We start from the raw sequence: 21,216 nt of genomic DNA, 5'->3' as shown, positions 1-21,216 counted from the left end.
GCTGTTGCGATGCGCTTTCGTTAACAAACGAGATAATAATACCTTGAATCTGGGAATATTTCTACCTCTGTTGTTTGCAGGCGAGGGAGAAAGACAAACAACTCTACTAATAATGACATTTGAAAACATCCCTATATTGAAAACACCAGTAACACTGCTTAACCTATTTAATCTCTAACCTAAATTCTAATTGTTTTTTATATTTTTTAAAATAACTTTAGTTTAAATACTACATAACTTTTTAAAGATTTCCAGTGATGTCAGCCAACTCTGCTTTGAGAAAATTCGTTAAAGACAATATAGTCTTTCTTTTCGGAATACCTCTTATAATAGGAATTCACTGGGAATGGTGGAAATTGCAGCAAAACCCGAAGCTTGTGGATTCCAAAAACCGTAAAGATTTTAACAAGGTAAATTAGTTTTGAACTTTTACAAAACACTTTAAACTCGTTTGAATAATTTCCATAAATTACTTCCATGCTAAATGCCAGATAAAAAATCGTAATAAAAATAATGAGATTGAGAGATGCTATATCTGTGACAAACTCTCCTTTCATATTTGAATAAGGGTGCTTATTTTGCGAAGTAAAATTTATAAATCTATTGTGACCTAACTACTGCCAATTTGGATGTTATGAAGCGTTGCCGCTTTTCCATTGACTGCTTTTAATTATTGCCAATATTGTTATATTTATATTTAATAAATATTATATTGAAGCATTTTTGTGATTTTATTATCTACCAACTGTTGTTGAGTTGATTTACTTACTTTAACCAACATACTTTTACTCATGTTTTTATTAGAGGACACTACGGATATGATAATGAAATTTGTACAATTTATTTGTACAAGACCTTCCAAATTTTTTGTGTACTCTTAAAATCTCTGTTATCTTTAGAAGAACTGAGAAGTGTTAAATACAAAAATGTTAAGGATTTTTATTAATTTTCTAAATATTTTCTCAAATTCTGGTCAAAAAGTGTCTTTACTTCACTCAATTTCTGACCAAACAATGTGAAGTGATTCAGATCAGATCTGCACATATTGGTATGACATGTAAAACATGAATTACTATATATATTTTCGTTTGTGCAAATGGTTAACGAAAGTTTTTATTGTTGTTCAGTTTTTGAAGTGAACAAACGGCGTTTCTACAAATATATTATATTGGAGTGTGTGTTGAAAATTCCTATTGGCGATGTAGGTGAAAAATGTTGTGCTCTTTTTTAGCTACTTTTAATCAATTGAATAACAACTGAAAGCAGTTTCAAGTATTTTAAGTATTCTTCGTCCATTTTTAAATAATTGTGCAAATCTCTTGGAACCGATGTTATTTTCCCGATAAAATTCAAGTGATAATGACCATGCAAAGGCCGTGGCGATCATGATATCTTATATGCAACATTGTGAGATATTAACAAAGGACTTTGAAGAAGAAAAATTCCTTTTTGTCCCTCTGAACGCAGAAGACCAACGAAAATAAGTTTAAAGTAAAAATATAAAATAATGTATTAAAATATTGGAATTTTGCGTTTAACATTACGTATAAAAAGTATTTTCTTATTTTTTATTTATTTTCAGATTTTCGAGGCCTGGAAAAACAAATTCACGGATAGTCATCCCGCAAAATTCCCGGGTTCCAAAGACTAGAAATGTGTGATTTTCAAAGACTTTGTTACTAGTTTTTAGTTAATCGTTGTGTGAATAGAATTGTACATATATTTGTTATAAAGCATGAATGAGTTTTATTGCTTGTTTTTGATGTAGGGAAAATCGATGGGAGTAAATTATTACGAAATGCAGGACTTACGTAAAACACGTAAAATTGTGAATATTTTCTGATTACAAAGCTCACTGGGTAAAGCGGAGTTTAGGGTTGAAATCTTTACAGATTTGTCAGAAATCACTGGTTGTATATTAAAAAACGTTTATTACGTGGATATTCCAGTACTATGATACAATATTAATCATTATTGTTTATACAATTTTGGTCATATTTATCCATTACAACTACAGTGTATTTTACAAAAAATATTAGTGTTTATTATGCAACACATTTTTTGCAACAATAATTACATTGTTTATCACATCGAGCCTAAAATTCAAATTCCAGACAACTTTAATCAAGTGATAATTCCCCTCAAGGATTAACAGGACGTAAAACCATTGTCCAATCCCTTGGTTTTCATGCCTTCCAGGTAAAGTTAAGTTAAAGATTTGGTTGACTGATCCTAAGTTAAAACAAATTAATATATCGAAAATAACCTATTTAACAAATAGTCGCAGATACATAAAGTGGTGGTACTTGATTGCGTGAAAATATTACTTAAATTTAATGAGGTACTTACATTTATAGTACAAATGACTCAGATTACTAAACTATTGAATACTCGTGAAATCTTGCTATTTACACACCTCAAACCACCGAACATATATTTATATATATTATCACAGAAGTCATTTGCCTAAATGTTCGACTACATTTTTAACAGCTTGCTACCACCACCTCTTGATGACTAGATCAAGATGCCGCAGCTTATTGAACTTTCTATGATAAATATACTATGTTGCCTTGAACGCTACTGAATTATTTGAAAAAACTGAATTTTTGTCAAATAGTTGGTAAATGATCCAGTTTTGACTTGGAATTTGATTGGTTTTGCTGCTGAGTTCCAGGACTGACCGATTTGTTGCTTAGTGTTAGCTGAGGCAACGATGTGGATCCGTTATTGGAATTCTACAATTATTTGAAACAAATATTCATCCACCATTCTTTTCTCCAAAGAAAATACTTGCCCTTGACCTATTCCGCGAAGATTTATCTTCCTTGGAGTCCTCACTGTCTTCAACTTTAAATATAAAATCTTCAAAGTAAGCATGATTCATAAGTTCAGTACAGGTCCACCTCTTTGCAGGATCTTTATCTAGACATTTCTGTAATAGATAATCCAGTAAAGTCCTTTGAGGTATAAGTAATAATTAAGCTTCAGTAATTGTACCTTAAGGAAATCAATCACAGTAGTTCCGCACATGGGTAACTTGACCTCCAAGGGGATTAATTGCTGGGGCTGCGGGAGAATAACTCCTTGGAAGAAGTCGTTGCTTTTGAACGCTTGCATGTGCCTAGCCAATAGGTCACCTACAGTGCATCTTATAAGGTAAAGCTGGTCCACGTCGGATTTGCCTGGCCATAGAGCTTCGCCTTTGATTAATTCCGCCATTACACAACCTGAAATTAAGATATATCAATAGAAACAATGTAAGAGCTGTGAGAAGTCCATGAAGTTGTTTCCTGCGTACTACGACTTTGTGCAGCCTAGGATCAATTTTAAATCCCTAACCAGTACTCCACTGATTTTACAACGATTTTTAAGTAATGTTTCGAAAGTCAGTTGCGTACCTGAACCTTGATTTAGAAGACATATTTTTCATACAGAAGAGTTCATGTAGATGTAGATACATGAAGAGATCGGTACAACGTGTTTTTGTGACAAATATTAAATTCCTCACCTATCGCCCATATATCCACTGGCGTCCCATATTGCGTGTCCCCTACCAGCAGTTCTGGAGAACGGTACCACCTGGTCGCAACGTAGTCTGTGTAGTTTTCTCCTGGATCTGTAATAGTTATTTACACAACAAGCATGCTAAAAGTGATCATATATAGCAAGCCAATTTCAGTTAATCGAAGAAGCACAGTAAAACAAAATATAGCGAGTTGAAAGTGGCACTTTACCGCACGGGTACTTGTAATTTTTTCTCAACGTGCAGTAAAGTGCTATTTTCAGTTCGCAAATACATGCAATATGTTGAGCTTACCACGTAAGAAAACTATTTTAATCGTTAGAATATATCTTCTACGACCAATAATAATTTTGGTACTTACTCAGCATTCTTGCAAAGCCAAAATCGCAGAGCTTAACCACCCCGGCTGCGGTCAGAAGAATATTTTCGGGCTTAATGTCTCTATGAATGCATCCATGCTGATGGCAGTACGACACCCCTTGAATGGTTTGCCAGATTATCTGTTTCGTCTGCAATTCTGGTACCCCTCTGGGATACTTTTCAAGCTCATTAAGTACTGTGCGTTCACAATACTCTAGCACTAAATGTAGGCGCCTTTTTCTTCTAAACACTTCTAACAAATTGACTAAGTTTGGATGCTTTAGATTCTAGAATATGGGGAATGTGTTAGTAGAATGAAGGGATGTTTTTTTTTGTAAGAAAGAGACCTTTAATAGCCTAATTTCCCTAAGGGCGATTTTTCTTATTAAAGGATCATCTTCGCTTTCAGTAAACTTTTTGATGGCCACTATCTCCCCAGTATCTCTGTTTTTGCATTTGTACACCACCCCATAGCTGCCCTCTCCAATTTTACTGATTTTCTCATATCTCTCCATTACTTTCGAAGAAGTTCTATTCCTGAGATAAATCAACATAAAAATGTATCAATGTAATATATCAATGTGACTTTTTCCATCTAAAACCAACCTGAACAACCACATTCTCTTCCAGAAAGCAAGAGAAAATTAACCATATTACTAAGGAATGTTAGATTTAAACTGTTTTGGGACATGCAATATGTGTGTATGTAGGGTTACTGGGTATATGTGTTGGGTATTTGTACAAAAATGGCTCTCCAATAAGAATAAATCAATATAATTGTTGTTAGTGTAAGGTCAAAAACGTACGTGTTTTAGGAAATCAAATATTAAATGAATTCTGGTATTTACCAGGCGGCTTTAGCGTAAGACAGCCTTGAACTTGCGTTGAGTGGGGAATTATTGAATTTTAAATTATCGGTTTGTTTGTTACCGGGTTCATTGTGACGACATTGGAAAGGTGTTTTTGTAGGTTTCCATAATTCCATTTTTTTAATGTAGATTATAGCCTTAAATAAAATAAAATGCCCTCAAAAGATGACTTCGATTTTTTGGTTTTTAGTAATATCACATTCCTCAATAGCAACAAGTTGGAAGTGCTAAAAACAGTATTGTAGGTACATCAAAACTGATTATGGCATTCTCTTTTCTGGAAAAGGTCAGTTGAAAGTGACTACCATGGCGAGATGTCTATATTTCAAAATAACGAAGTTTGATTTTTCTCGAACCGGGTTACAGATACGCCAAAACTGACTATGGCACTCTCTTTTTTGGAAAAAGTTAGCTGAAAATGAGTACCATGACGATGGAAATATTTTTCAATGTAAATAATAATAAAAACTAAATTAGGTTTTAGGGAGGCTTGGCATTAAGTATCCCCTAAAAGATTTGTTTTGTTCGCACTATTAACGTTCGTTAAAGCTTACTGGACTAAAGTGACCAAAATTCAGTACTTTTTCTACTTAACAAAGGATTTCGATTGGATTTAAAGCGAACTTGAACATCAACGATAACAAGAGAGCTGCATAAATAAAATTCACGCAGTAAAGCCTACAATACGGTTCATTTATGCGTTGCTGAAGAAATTTTTGCAAGACACAAATAGACTATAATTTCATCATTATCTACATTATTATTGATTTTATTTAGCAAGTGCCTGAAGAGCAATTAAAAAATAAAGAAATAAAGAGCGAATGGGAAATTTCCCAACCGGCACTTGCTTCATTTTAGATGTTATTAATAGCTCCAAATTGAGTATTATGGAATGAATATTTGATTATGTACATCTAATTAATATTTTGAAAATTAATAATGTAATTAGCAAGTACCTTTTTGAGAGTAAGTGCACTTGATTGCCAAATAACCACAATTTACTTTCAGTCAGCCATTTCTCCATTAGACTCTCTGCACTATACTGACATACCTATGACTAGGTTTAGGTTTGTATTTAATACTGGAGTCATGGAAACACCATACTCAATAATGAATTCAAACGGGTGATTCTCTATAAAGCAGAAATGTATATAAATTGCTGCATAACGTTAAATGCGTCTAAGATAATGAGCATGGGAATCTCATAATCTGTAGGAGGTGCCGGATTGATAAAATGAGGAAAAGCTTGTGTAATTTGAGATGCTCCCCTGTAACTGCTGTAACTGCGATCCTTTTCGCAGATATCCGAAAAAGGAGGAATATTTTGCGTTCATTCAAAAACTACTCATTGCTGAAATATGAAAAAACGATATTTTTTTCGAAAGAATCAAAATCTATTTGCCAGATTTTCTAAGTTATTCAAAATTCGACAAACAGTAAGATACATTAGAATTTTTTTTCTTATGAGTATCACATAAGTTTTACACATTTTTTTCTTGTAATTTTTGTTTTTAACTACTCTTAATTCCATTTAATTTAAAAACGATGTATGGATTGCTTTAGTCATCGTTACCTGTGAGCCCCTTATTTAAATTGATTCATATTCCGGATAAGGCCCCATCCATGTTTATTTTTTATCGATGTAAAACTCTAAGAACATGTTTCAATATCCTGTTTTGATGAAAATTACTGCCTATGCCGTGACATTGAGCTTGTTACTAGATAGTTAATATCATTGTATACATTATATTCTACAGGGCGAATTTTTAAAACTGTTAGAAAGCAATTACTCTAAACAGGTTTACGGTGGATTGATAAAATTTAACAGCTAACAGATATATTTAAATCTAATGGGTAAATAGATTGATACTTTTCAGAATTATACAGGGTGAACGAAAAAAATTATGATCAGAATGTCATTTTTCTAAATGGAAACTATTTATTTTCGTATTATTTTGTATTGCTACTGAATATTTCAAGCATTTCTTATGTTGTATGGCACCTATCGACCTTCAGCTATTAGCTTTTTATACCTATCTTCAATTAGTCTCAAGAAAATCGTATCTAAATGTATACATTATTTATGTTTTAGCTTTTAATCAGTTTTCCACAAGGTTTTTTAAGTCACAAATTGCACATTAATGTGAACACTTCAATAAAGGTCGCTTTTTAGTGTAGTGAGGTAGTCTTAACATACGAGGTGTCAATTTGAAAACTTTTCACCCTTATTATCTCAAAATAGGATAGATTTTTAAAAAATCGCCGGAACACGTCGATTTTGTTATCGAGGAGGAACAATTTTTATGTAAAATTCACTGTGCCTCTTTCAACCCTCTATCCCACAGGGCCGCTTTTTCGAATATCTTAAATAGTAAAAGGGGTTAAGCGATATATCATTTTGAATGGCTATTAATTCTCTACATTTTGGTACCTCATTTGTTACATTTGGTCACTCTGAAATGATTTTACTTATTAGTGCGTTAATATCGTTGAAAGTAAGATTTTTTAAATTCAAACATGTTTTATGATTACGAAATTATTGTAATAAATGTGTTTACCATTAAAAGAAAAAATGCATTGATCACTGAAGCAAATATTTATCAATAAAAATATCTACATATATAGAATATGAATTTTTTATTGTTTATTTTTGTTTGCAATGGAATACCGTTTCTCGATTGAAAATGGGTAAAAATTGCACTTTTAAGATTCGATTTTATTTGCCATTTCCAGAAATACCATCTCGTTTGTGATTGGGTCTTTGAAGCTGCACGATTATTGAGTCAAGAAGTTAAAATTGAATCAAAGTAAAAATTTCGCCGATTGAAAAAAAGACATAAGCCGACATGAACCCAGTCAGTGCAATGCATGCTGCGTCGAAAAAAATCAAAACTGAAATCCCTCTTCTCAATAACCAAGGAAAGACAGTTTTTGTCGGCAGGGTTCCAAACGGGTCATAATTCCAGAAAGTTTATTTGCGGTAAGTGTTTGATCATTGTACCTAATTTAACCTCGCTGTATTCTATTTGTTGTGTTAATGACCACTCAAGTAGTTTTCACACCAGTGGTTTTTTATCACTATTTATATATCATTCCTCAAAAAATGTATACGCTGCATATTATTTCCTTTCGCGTATCGTTTCCATATTTAGACCGATAAGTTGTACGCTCGCAAAAAAAGGGTGTAAAGTTATTTGAATGTTTGGAGGCTGCCCCATCGTTGTTGCCATTCGTTCTATTACTCCTACCTTTTCAAAAGGCAGATTGAAAAATTTTTTATACATTTTCATTTCGATATCGATTCTTAGATGATTCCAGAAGAGTGGTAGCATGTCTAACCAGATATGCGAAATATGGAATAAACTAATTATCAAGTTAACTTCAAATGAAAATTAGTTAGCAATATGTCTGTTACTTTCCCAAATTCAGCATTACCTTGGTCCCTAATTTTTGTAATTTTTTGGTGCCGAAAATGAAGGTCCGATAAATGCCTTTCCAAGATTCCACGAATTTCAATTTTGGTATCCATTGTCTACACTGGTCCAAGATTTTTAATTGTAATTTAAGAAATTAAATTAAATTTTCTTATGTTTCAAGTGTCAACTGTGTGCGTTTCTGGTTTGAACCGAAATTATTTGTCAATTCTAGCCCTTTTAGCGGCAACTCTAGCGGTTTTCAAAATTTTTTAAGCGTCGAATACAATATCCATAAACATATTATTAATTTAAATTACGAATTCTGGATAATATGGTGGAGACGATGTCGTCTTTACAGCATCGCGACACGATGCTCATGAAAATTGTTCATAAGAGAATTAAATTTGGTAAATCACATAAGTTATGAGGTCACTTATTCCAAGAAAATTACACCTGGTTGAGGCCAATTCTGCTGACACGGTCTGGGAACTCGTAATATTCGTTTTCCCCGAGATTTCTTAAAAACCTTTTTCTTAGTATAAAGCCAATCAGAGTTTCGTGCTGAAGTAATAACATATATGGTTTTTTTTAATTTTTCTGGTATTAAAATTTGCAGTTTTTAAAAGGGAGTTTTCCTACTCGTTGTTATTAAGCCATATATCATTCACCACTCCAAGTCGTTAAGTTTTAACAGATGACACAAAATGTTAAGGTTGATAGTGGATTTATCTTTATTATACAGGGTGTTTCCTAACTATGTGTAAAAAATTTAAGTTCGTGATCTTCGATTGATTTTAAGTAAGAAATATCTAATAAACATATGTCCTCAAATGCTTCGTTTCCGAGATACAGGGTGTTGAAATGTATCAAGAAAAAACGGTTTTATTCAATATTTCCAAAATAAGTCAATTTGGGTATTTCAATTTTAGCACACAATTATCTAGTAAAAAATATTTACAGTTGTTTTACTTCCCTTGTTCTTTTTTGATAGGGGCACTCCTTTTCAAAGAAAACACAATTTTTTGAGGGAATGCTTTAATGATTATTTATAAGAATTGCTGAAAATAATCATAGCGATTTTAATATGTATTACTATTTACTAACTTATTTATTGTTTTTTTTTGCTACTGCCACAGCCATAACCCTGTATTTTGGAAACAAAGCATTTGTGGACATGTGTTTATTAGACATTCTTTACTTAAAATCAATCGAGGATTACGCCCTTATATTTTTTACATGTAATTAAGAAACAACTTGTATGTGTGTATCAATTATAAGCATGACGTAAATTAATCTATATTAGTATTGTTCTTGAAAAACCTCTGATTTCTTTATCGATCAAGTACTTTTTGCAGCAGGAAATGTATTTTTATTCAGTAGGGGTATGTTTACATAATGAAACTGTTGTCTTGAATTCGCAATCTTTCACCCATTTTACTAAATCTGGAAACATCGCATGTTGCTTCATATCGCGTATCGTTTCCAAGACCGATGAGCTGTACCTTTACAAAAGGCAGGTAGTATATTTTTTGTATGTTTTCGTATCGATATCAGTTCGTAGATGATTCAATCGAATGTTAGCGCGCCGACGAGTAAGACGTGCGTAATGCGAGCTGCACTAATAATCGAGAAAATAGGGTTTTCTTTTGTTCTAAAGATTTATGCAGTACCCCCTAAGTGTATCACTAACTTAGTGAGTGACAGTGGGGTGCATTTAACTGTCATTTTCTACGCGAAAAGGGATGTTGCTGACGTAATTCCTGTTCACGCTTTTGGTGCTCGAGGGTGAGTTCTGATTTTTGTTTCTTGTGGTTCATAATTAAGTTTTATCAAGTAAATAACGACGTAACTGAAATTTTAGTTGAAAGTCGAAACTGTTTGTAATTTTGGTTTTTCTGAAAGATACTTATTACCATTTATGAACGTGGTCAAACAATGATAACGCAACTTGAGCTATTTCGAAGTTTAAATTTCTATTTTCGACATTTAAACCTTCAGGGTGTATACCTTTGCCTTAAGTGGAAATTCATTCGAACCTGTTTTGAAAAATTTTTCTCGGGAAATAGTATTGAATTGTTCTCAGGAATTAACACTAATTTTTTTTGTTTCAGGCTTCCACTGCGTGCGTCTCTGCTTCGAACGGAAATTCATTCGAAACTGAAACTGCTTCGAAGAATTTCCCTCGGGAATTATCATTTAAACCTTCTCAGGAATTAACACTGATTTTTTTGTTTCAGGTTCCCACTGCGTGCGCCTCTGCTTCGAACGGAAATTCATTCGAAACTGAAACTGCTTCGAAGAATTTCCCTCGGGAATTATCATTTAAACCTTCTCAGGAATTAACACTGATTTTTTTGTTTCAGGTTCCCACTGCGTGCGCCTCTGCTTCGAATGGAAATTCATTCGAAACTGAAACTGTTTCGAAGAATTTCCCTCGGGAATTATCATTTAAACCTTCTCAGGAATTAACACTGATTTTTTTGTTTCAGGTTCCCACTGCGTGCGCCTCTGCTTCGAATGGAAATTCATTCGAAACTGAAACTGCTTCGAAGAATTTCCCTCGGGAATTATCATTTAAACCTTCTCAGGAATTAACACTGATTTTTTTGTTTCAGGTTCCCACTGCGTGCGCCTCTGCTTCGAATGGAAATTCATTCGAAACTGAAACTGTTTCGAAGAATTTCCCTCGGGAATTATCATTTAAACCTTCTCAGGAATTAACACTGATTTTTTTGTTTCAGGTTCCCACTGCGTGCGCCTCTGCTTCGAATGGAAATTCATTCGAAACTGAAACTGCTTCGAAGAATTTCCCTCGGGAATTATCATTTAAACCTTCTCAGGAATTAACACTGATTTTTTTGTTTCAGGTTCCCACTGCGTGCGCCTCTGCTTCGAATGGAAATTCATTCGAAACTGAAACTGTTTCGAAGAATTTCCCTCGGGAATTATCATTTAAACCTTCTCAGGAATTAACACTGATTTTTTTGTTTCAGGTTCCCACTGCGTGCGCCTCTGCTTCGAATGGAAATTCATTCGAAACTGAAACTGCTTCGAAGAATTTCCCTCGGGAATTATCATTTAAACCTTCTCAGGAATTAACACTGATTTTTTTGTTTCAGGTTCCCACTGCGTGCGCCTCTGCTTCGAATGGAAATTCATTCGAAACTGAAACTGTTTCGAAGAATTAATATTAAATTCTTCTCTTGTATAAATCTTGAATTTTTTGTGTTTCAGGTATTCATTCTTTACGTCTCTGCCTCAAACTGAAATTTATTCATAACTCTATATTGCTGCTATAAAATGATAAATTGGGTCATCACGGCAGGTTCAGGTTAGAAAAACGCTACAGAAAACGTTTTGATGCCTGATAAACCGCCAGTGATCCCTAATATGTTGAAAATGTTAATATTTCTTATTAATTCTAAATTTCAATGTGCGTTTCATATACATTTTCTATAATGGAGAGCGCTGATAAATTTCTTTTAATTTTTATTAACGGCATATTTTCGTCTATTGCGTTTTTTGTGGGACCTTTCGTGTTGTCTCACTTCTTGATTTTTGTGACGCAATATAGGAACATTGAATGAAGAGTAGGCTTCAACAATGATATCTTGACATACGACAGTTAAACTGACATATGTCTGAAGTTATATTAAGTCATATTGATATTGTTTATTGTCTAAACTAACTACACGTAATTTAATAATTTTCTGCCGCGACTGTTGAATAATTATTATGAGTTTTCCACGTACATATTTCTATTATTAAGGTTGGAATTTTATATACAAGTGGTATGAAAACGGAATTGTGACTTCGACAGTCGGGAAAAGCAGTCGAACATTGGGGAACGGATCAATAAGTATCTTAATGAGATTGGGGTGATTCTTAAGGGTATCCTGATCTGGATATGCTCTCTGAGGAGCTGTGGAGGATTACAGACCTGCAGAGACGATTAAAATTTAAGCAACCACCGGTTCTATATCCAACCTGTGGAAAAGCCTCTGATCATTTTGTCTCCAGAGTGCCCAAAAAGTACTGGAGTAGTTTTTCCAAATCTCCATGATTAAATACTTAAAGGACCTCGCCCAGACTGGTAGTTTGCCATAATTAATACGAAATATCAATTTGGCTGAGGTTAGTAATAAGAGCCCATTGAAACGAAACAGTCATATGTTTTTACTTCAAAGAAGTTCCTGGCACTTAGAACTTGAGTTAACAAATTGAAATTTGAAAGCAGTAATTCAATTACATAAATGAGATTAGATTAGATAATTAACCAGAACTGAACCCTTACAAATGTCTTTTATACTTTGTGCAGTAAAATGTATATCTTACGTTCTTGCTCAAAGAAAGGTCTTAAAGTTGTTGCCCTCCTTATCAGTGGATTTGTGTTTCTCTTGATCTTTGGAGTATTTCACCACCCCTTAGAAAAGGATTTCTATTCTAACTTCCACTATCCTTATGATGGAGACATTGAACCTCTAATTTTAGAGCTTAAAAACAATAGAACCCCTTCTATTCCTCGTCTAAATGATTATAACTTTTACTACTATAAGAGTTGTGATGGAAAGTGCCGAGATACCAGTGATTTAAGATTAGTATATATTATTAAGTCTGCACCACAAAATTTTGAACACAGATTGGCTATTAGAAGTTCTTGGGGTTTTCAAAGGAGATTTTCTGATGTGGAAATTAGAACTGTATTCTTGATAGGACTGCAAAAAGTACCAGATGTGCAGGTATCGCTTAATGAAGAGTCTCAAAGATACCATGATATTGTTCAGGCGAATTATACAGATTCCTACTTCAATAACACCTTCAAAACAATGTGTGGGTTTGAGTGGGTGATGAGGTACTGCCCAAACGCGAAATTTTACATGTTTATTGATGACGATTATTATATATCCACAAAGAATGTTTTGAGATTTTTGCGATTCCCAATAAACTATCCTCAGTACTTGAAAGAGCCTATTGCAAGTCTAAATAACCTTATTGAACTAAGAAAGATTCAAAATGTTGAGATTGATTTAGAGGATGATGTAAGACTTTATACAGGATTTGGGTTCCAATCTGCCCCTCATAGGCATTATATGAGTAAATGGTACATTATAGTTAGACTATTGAATTTATATTTTTATATACATTTTTTGTTTTAGGTATGTTTCTCTTGAAGAGTACCCCTACCACCTATGGCCCCCATACATTTCAGGAGGTGCTTATATATTATCCAAAGCGGCTCTTCAGGATATGTATTATGCTAGTTTCTACATGAAACATTTCAGATTTGATGATATTTATGTAGCAATTTTAGCATATAAAACGAATATTGAGCCTTTTCATTCCAAATATTTTTATTTTAATAAAAAACCTTACAGTAAATTTGATTACAAATATGTGATTGCATCACATGGTTATGGAGATCCTAAAACAATGGTTAAAGTTTGGAATGAACAAAAAAGTTTGGGTAATGCATGATAATGTTTTATTATTTATAAACATTTTGTGATATTTAGTTAACAATAAATAGGCACATTATGATTCACCATTTCATTAAAACAAAAATAGAAATCAATGAAACTCTTCATGAATTTTTTACAATTATACAGCTCTTTCCAGGATTATTTTCTATTTCACTCAATTCTATTCCTAGTTTTTTTACAGTTTTTCTATATTCTTTTTCTGATTCAAAATCATTTTTCCATTCACATATCTCCTCTAACTTTATTTTCATAAATGCTTTTACATATCTCTTAAACGCATAACTCATTTTTTTTCAAAATGCTAAACTTCACGAATAGTTATAAATTTATAACTCTTAATTCCAAAATTAGCGAAATTGATAAAAGCTTTTAGCAATTATTTCGAAAAAACAATATTAATTTTTAAAGTTTCACACTCTGTTGCGGCAGAACGAAACAACATTGAATATAGGAAAATTTACCTAGAATGCGTTATTTTTGGTCTAGCGTTTTACAGTCACATCAGGGACAACTTGTAAAATTTGCTGCTTATGTACTGCAAACGTTTTTTAATGTTAATAATTTTGTAATTTTACCTTGTGCTACCACCTCGCTTTGACGCAATGGTGGAAGTCAAACGCAGTATACAGGGTGTCTGTAAAAGGTCTGTACAAAATCCTATCACATATTCCTGGGGTGATAATATGATGATTTAAACTAAGCTATACACCCTCACACTTTTGCGGCCATTGCCTTGGCAAAATCCATAAACTAATAGCATATCAGTTATTTCAGCATATGTGTAAGCTTCGGCCATTTTAAAACACGAAATTGCACAAAATTTGAAAATTTATTAACAACCTTGACATGTTTGATTATCGTAGATATCAACACACCGTACGTACCTGCTTTATACGAGCAAGTACGATTTTATCAACAAAAAAATACTTCAAATAATTCAAGAAGGCTGATTTTAATTTTTTTACGTTGAATTAATCTTTGTGGGGGTGTTAACGCACTTCGAACATTTAATAAGTGAACAATTTTTAAAAAAATAGTTACTTATTGTGCACGATTTTTAAGTTAAAATTGCATTTTCAAATACTTTACGAGGTATTCAACTGTACGAATAGTTACTGCACTAGAGATGCGACAAACTTTAAAAATAAAATATCTCAAGGAGTGCTTGTAGAGACCTCTACCAAGAGACCTTTTTTTCTCTAAAACATGTAGGAAAACACAAATTTAGTCATAAATAAATTTTATACCGGAGGATAAAATAGTTATGCTCATTTAGAGAGTTCATCTAGCGCTGACAGCGCCATCTACAATGTGCATCGAAAACGTTAATAGATTATAATTTCTAACACCCCAATACAAAATTTCGTTCAGATAGTAGCATTACAAAGGAAGTAATTTTTTTCGATTTTTTAATCTTAACTTTGACAACCTATATTTCTTACAAATTAGGTTAAATCATCATGTTTTTACCCCACGAATATGTGGTAGGATTTTGTAGACTGGCGGAGCCAATAACGCGGTGCATTGTCACCCGTCTATAATGACAGTGACAATGCACTGCCCGGACCAGAGCAACATCCCGGTTCTGTAGAGAATTCAAACAATGGCGGGAAAACATTTCCCATAACGGTTTCCGGCAATGCATTCCGGATTGTTCGACCGAAACGCCATAAAACCGTTGATCACACCAACAATTTCCTCTTTCCTGTTTTGGGCTCTGTCTCCTCTACATGTACTCCAACAACTGATAACAGTAATACTCTATACCAGAGATGGACATTATTCGAATGAATTTTCAATCATGACTAAAATGTTATTCAAATCCATGAATAATGACTAAAAAAAATTATTCATCATTTATTACAGTGAATGAGGAATAATTATTCGTAAGTTTTATCCAAGAATGATCTATTCATAAATAACGTATTAATCATGATTAATTTTTTTGAATTATTTCATGAATAATATTTGAAAACTTAAGTTTAACCGAAAGTTTGAAATAGGTCTAAAGAATAATTAAACAAGATGTAGAACTAAGTAGGTATTATGTTTATGAATAACTATTTTTTTAACAACTTCAAGGAATGAAATTAATATTTGCTTTCAAAACTACTTTTCTTTCAAATGCTAAATCCGATAAACGATTTGACTTTGGCGTGTTGACGATTGTAGCATACGAAAATAGACGTTCTACTGCTGCAGATGATGGTAGCGGTGTGTTATATCGAATAAAAACTGATTTAATGGCTGGGTAATAATCCAACATCAATAAATTTGTAGATGGATTTTTAAAAAAGTTTAAAATTTGAAGTTCGGCATCAAAATTGAAGTTGCTAACTTCTTTCGATGACGGAGTTCTGGAATCAAAAATTTTAAATAAATTTTCATCTTCAACTTCAGTGGCCATTTCGTGCGTAGGTGATAACCGTGAGGCCTGGGCAACAATTGCTTTGAAAGCATTTAAAACAGTGTTTTGACTAGTTTCATTAATACAACTAAACCATTTTTGTTTAAATTTTGGATGACTTATAGCCGCTATGCCTGCATCGATTGCCTCCGTGGTGGTGAAAAGAAAACAGTTTTCAAATCTCTTTAAAATGCTCTTCAATAGACCCTTCGCTATTGGTTTGCAATAGTCATATTCTCGGCTATACAAATCCTTTATTGTTTCTTTAAGAGCAATCAACATAGGTACTTTTATACCGTAATGGAAAAAAGTTTTTCACCTTGCAGTATATCTAAAGCCTCAGCCAAAGGTTTAGTTATCAAGATGAATTCTTTTAAATATTTGAACTCTGTGTCAATAAGCTTGTGAGTTATATTTAAAACATCGAATGCCTCATCACTTTGGCTTTTTAACTTTAAAATATCTCCTAAAGCATCAAATAGGGAATTCCAACGGGTTTCTACTGGACGAGATGGCACAAAGTTCAAAATCGGTTTCAGCAATTTTGACGATTTTGGGCGCATTAATGCTTTCCATATGATATTGCATTTAGTTAAAACTCTACCATGAATGTTTTTTAGAATTGCGTCATGTTTGATTGTTGTGTTGATATCAGTGGCACACAAGTTTAGCGTATGAGCGCTATATCTGTGATGTTTTGGTAAACGTTGGAAATCTTCAATTATTTCGGGAAAACTCAATATCGGACATTCATCCTCTTCTTCCTCGCATGCATTAACTATTTCATTTTCCCCACCATGCCTCATAATGTTGCGAGCCTCAACTCCAAAGTCTCTAAAAGCTTTGCAAAAGTTACTTGCATTATCCGTAACAGTAGCGACTATCGTTTCAGGCCTCAATTTGTAATCATTATGAATATATGCAAACATTTCTTTAATATTATGTATTAGTATGACTGCCTTTGATGCGTCTACAAGCTAATGCCACCGATATCCTTTCTAGAGATGTTGGATCAATCCAATGTAAAGTTTCTCCAAAAAAACTGCGCCGTCTGCCGGACCAAATGTCTGCCGTAGTGCACACGAAGTCGATATTCTGCAATGTATTTTTTATTTTAGATTTTGTGTGTATGTATAATTCCTCCAGCTTTCTGCTTAAACTTCTGCGGCTTATAATATGAAGTCCTAATGATGAAATTTTCAAATAATTGAAAATTTTTCGGAAATAAATATCATCTACAACGCATAATGGAGCTATAGTATGGATAACATATTTCATCAAAACTTGCTCGAATTGTGTCTGATTGAAATTACTTGTAACATTAATGGCCTCAGAATGTTTTACAACATTTCTTGTCAATTTAGATTGTTTTACATACTGTTTGTAAGCATTCAAAACCTCATTGCCATGAACTCTTTTTAGATGTGAAATAAAATTTGAAGATTTTGTTTCTGAAATTAAAGTTTTTTTTGGTAAACATTTTACACATCCGGCTACTACTTTTGTGAAAGTGGATTTCTCGTTAACAATTTGGAAAAAAGTTCCATCCAGAACTGAAATAGCTGCAGTGCCCTTAGATGTCGACGGTTGACTTTGTAGTTCTTCATCAGACAAATTGATACTATCATCGTCGACATGGGATTCTAGAGATGCGTTACTTAGTGGAGCAGACATAGTCGTACTTTCATCTAAATCCATTTTTTATCTACGATACAAAATACATATACTATATATTATGTATACCATATATAAATGTAAATACCTATATTTTGCCAACAAGTTGAAACACAAAATAAATACATATATAAGTGGATTGGGTACTTACCAAAATAATTGTAATATTTTATGACAGCGTCAACGGGTGTATTTATCAATATATGTACATACAGTTGATTCGCAGAATGATTACCCAATCTTCGTCTTGAATCTACATATGTACATACGTCTCAACTTGCAGAAAAGCAAAATTCAAATAATATTTCTAGTTCTGCATTGTACGTTTGGTGTTGAAGCGACGAGCAGAGTAAAAGTGGCACACATGGATACTTTGAATCAATCAATGTTATATTTGAAGGATTAAATATTTCCACGATTGTAAATAGGAGTGTTTTAACATTGCGCTATTTTTACAATTTGACATACACATGTATGTGCATACTATAATAGGCCGTATTAATATTCGGACACCATGGTACCTAAGCATTCGTTTCTTTTAGCTAATTTTTCCGGGTATTAATCATGAAATAATTCGTAAAAATTAATCATGATTAATACGTTATTTATGAATAGATCATTCACAAATAAAAAGTACGAATAATAATTCTTCATTGATAGGAGTGAATAAGGAATAATTATTCGTACTTTTTATTTATGAATAATCTCTATGGATGACTGACAATTCATGATTATTATTCGAATAAATTTTGCCCATCTCTGCTCTATACACAGCAGATATAAGTTTATTCTAAGTGTTGCAATAAACGATACAAAAAGTTCCCGTTGGCGTAGACAACTAACGAAACCGCCTAGCGATCCGATTTTACGTGCCAGCCTACGGGATTATCCCTCCCCAAAAATACCCCATTTGGCACCTATTCCCAACCCATATTCCCTTTACCCTCAGGTACCTATCTAGTAAATAATTGAAGTTGCCTCTTCAGTTGTTCTCAATATTTAAATTTAAAATTTTTATTATTTCAATTAGTATTATACATTGATCATCTTAAAATTAAAACTTATAGCTTACCCTACATTTCTAATTTTATGTGCTTAAGTATATCCGACAAATTTACCATTTCAGTTTCGTCACATTTATAAGAATTTAATTTTGGGCAGGTACATGCGATGCCATATGTAACTAAATAATTGTACTCATCCTCTGCTTTCAAACTGCGAATGAGTGTATTTCTTGGTTTCCATTCATCTAAAATTTGGAGAATTCTAGAACGAACTCCAGATTGTATACGTTCAGAATGATGAAATTGAACAATCCATCCACATCGGGGTCTTCTGACTCTATTCAATGGAATAATGTTAATAATTTCAAAACCTGGTAAATATTGTTCGAAGTGTCTTTTTCGATTCTGCGGCAGGGTTTCTTGCGGAAGTGGTTGTACCGGTTCCAACCAATTACGGGGGCACGCAATTCTATGGTCGTTCATACTTCTAAAAAAATCAAGGTAATATAAAGTAGATTGCCAGAATCAACCTTCGTAAGACACCATGGTGTCATATGTACCCCGGACTTGATACAACTATAAAAGTATTTTATATAAAGTGCCAAAATGTGCTGCAATCTCGTGTAAATTAAAGTTAACATGTTATCCAGATACCGCCCGCAGTGTTCGTTAATATTTCAATTAGTAGGCTTTCAACGTTGGGACAAAGTGTGTGTGTGGGGTCCGCCTGACCCCTAGATGTCTTTGACGTTATTTATTTGTAATTACATTAGTTGGTTAAATTTTGGATTATTTTCATTCGGTGAGTAGTTTATTATAGTTATTAACTCGATTATATTTTAGTTCAAAAATAACATTACGGAGAAAGATCGGCCATTAACGGAAAAAGAGCTTGAGGAAGAAACGAATAGATTACTTTTAGAAGAAGGTAACGAGGAGGAAAATATTTTTGGCGACGACACGGACGAGGATTCCGACTATTTGGAAGAACAGGAGGGGTCAGGAAGTGAGCAGAATGATGACAATATCCAAGAACAGTTTTCTGCAAGCCAGTCTATAGGGCAGGTTGAAGGTGACATTGAAGAAGAACAGTCTTCTAGAAGTCGGACTGCAGCATTTAAAGGAAGAAACGGTTACAAACGGAGTATTAAACTACCTGAAAGAAGAGGAAGATGTGCAATACAAAACATTGTGCCTATTATGCCAGGTCTTAAAGGAGATGCCTGCAGCATGAAAACTCCGTTTGAAACTCGATCACTCCTATTTGACCAAGAATTCTGGATAAGGTTGTTCTCCACACTAATGAGGAAATTGTAAGAAAAAAAAGTGTATTGAATAATTTACAGTCCTACCACAGTGATACAGATTTGTCCGAAACTCAAGCTTTGATTGGACTTTTGTATTTATCTGGAATTAGAAAGTCCACAAATTCAAGCACCAAAGAATTTATTTATTTATTATTAATTATGGTTAATCAATTTAATTTATTAATAAGGTCAAATAAATATGGAATGACTCTCTTTAGAGTAACAGTGTCAAAAAACAGGTTTAAATTTTTGTCACCTTGTCTACGATTCCACGACAAAGAAACCAGAACAGAGAGGCGCGCCAACGACAAACTGGCTCCAGTTAGACAGATATGGGACAAATTTATATCTAACCGTCGCAAGTACTATACCCCCCATTCTTATTGCACAATAAATGAGCAACTGATGGGGTTTAGAGGTAGGTTTTTAATATTCCTATAAAAAGTTCTTAAAAACAATTGATATTTCATTAAAGATAAAAAGAATTTACTGTTTTCTGTTAGTTTAAGATTTTATTTAATACATACTTTTTTCTTAAATATTTTTTTAAACTCTAAACGCTCTAAAAACTTATGGGGTCTGTCTAACCCCATGGTGTCTTTCATGTTGGTAAAATTAACGGTGTCAAATGAAGGTTAAATGAATAGTGCAAAAATTACCTGCTGCTGTCTGTACACACAGAACGCACGTGTAAAAGGTTCTCCCATATAATGATTACATCGTTTAAAGAGCCCAAATCGAAACGAGGATTGTTTCGTAATATTTTCAAAACAAGAAAAAACCAAATGAACCAAACGTTCATTTCACACGTGCAAACGTTGTGTAGTATGTGGTGGAGTGCGGACCAGCAGCGCGGCGCATTGTCACCCGTCTATAATGACAGTGACAGTGCACTGCCCGGACCAGAGCAACATCCCGGTTCTGTAGAGAATTCAAACAATGGCGGGAAAGCATTATCCGTAACGGTTTCCGGCAATGCATTCCGGATTGTTCGACCGAAACGCCATAAAACCGTTGATCACACCAAGAATTTCCCCTTTCCTCTTTTGGGCTCTGTCTCCTCTACATGTACTCCAACAACTGGTAACAATAATACTCTATACACAGTAGATATAAGTTTATCTAAGTGTCGCTGCAGGCCTATTATTTATTTTTTACACCATAGCATTCTTA

The 21,216-nt window shown here is 33.5% G+C and overlaps 3 protein-coding genes and 1 long non-coding RNA gene across 5 annotated transcripts in view; 3 read left to right on the top strand and 1 right to left on the bottom strand.

Moving 5' to 3' along the window:
- Positions 1–60: 60 nt before the first annotated feature.
- Positions 61–1,747, top strand: LOC136410904 (uncharacterized). Its single transcript, XR_010752292.1, has 2 exons — positions 61–410; positions 1,583–1,747. It is a non-coding gene; the product is annotated as an uncharacterized lncRNA (long non-coding RNA).
- A 164-nt stretch (positions 1,748–1,911) lies between these two features.
- Positions 1,912–5,860, bottom strand: LOC136411125 (cyclin-dependent kinase-like 1). Of its 2 annotated transcripts, XM_066393575.1 has the most exons (8): positions 5,712–5,790; positions 4,493–4,509; positions 4,234–4,423; positions 3,888–4,173; positions 3,512–3,619; positions 3,001–3,230; positions 2,798–2,935; positions 1,912–2,738 (listed from the first exon to the last, which is right to left on the bottom strand). In XM_066393575.1, the coding sequence occupies exons 2-8, from the start codon at positions 4,504–4,506 to the stop codon at positions 2,613–2,615; spliced, it is 1,092 nt and encodes a 363-aa protein (XP_066249672.1). In that variant the 5' UTR covers positions 4,507–4,509; positions 5,712–5,790; the 3' UTR covers positions 1,912–2,612. The 2 variants fall into 2 exon arrangements, with proteins under 2 accessions (XP_066249672.1, XP_066249671.1); XM_066393574.1 differs by lacking the exon at positions 4,493–4,509 and having other exon boundaries at positions 5,712–5,860.
- The window catches only part of yata (N-terminal kinase-like protein yata), a 61,198-nt gene continuing 44,775 nt past the window's right edge, over positions 4,794–21,216 (top strand). The window contains exon 1 of the mRNA XM_066393561.1: positions 4,794–4,801. The gene's annotated coding sequence lies outside the window, so the exon portion shown is untranslated. The remainder of the gene's footprint in view (positions 4,802–21,216) is intronic.
- brn (beta-1,3-galactosyltransferase brn) lies at positions 11,874–13,722 on the top strand. The gene is made up of 2 exons (XM_066393354.1): positions 11,874–13,272; positions 13,328–13,722. The coding sequence occupies exons 1-2, from the start codon at positions 12,494–12,496 to the stop codon at positions 13,644–13,646; spliced, it is 1,098 nt and encodes a 365-aa protein (XP_066249451.1). The 5' UTR covers positions 11,874–12,493; the 3' UTR covers positions 13,647–13,722.

Source organism: Euwallacea similis, chromosome 9, assembly GCF_039881205.1.
Source record: "Euwallacea similis isolate ESF13 chromosome 9, ESF131.1, whole genome shotgun sequence".
Lineage (NCBI taxonomy): Eukaryota > Metazoa > Arthropoda > Insecta > Coleoptera > Curculionidae > Euwallacea > Euwallacea similis.
Note: the sequence above shows the minus strand (reverse complement) of the source record. Positions and strands in the feature narration are given on the sequence as shown.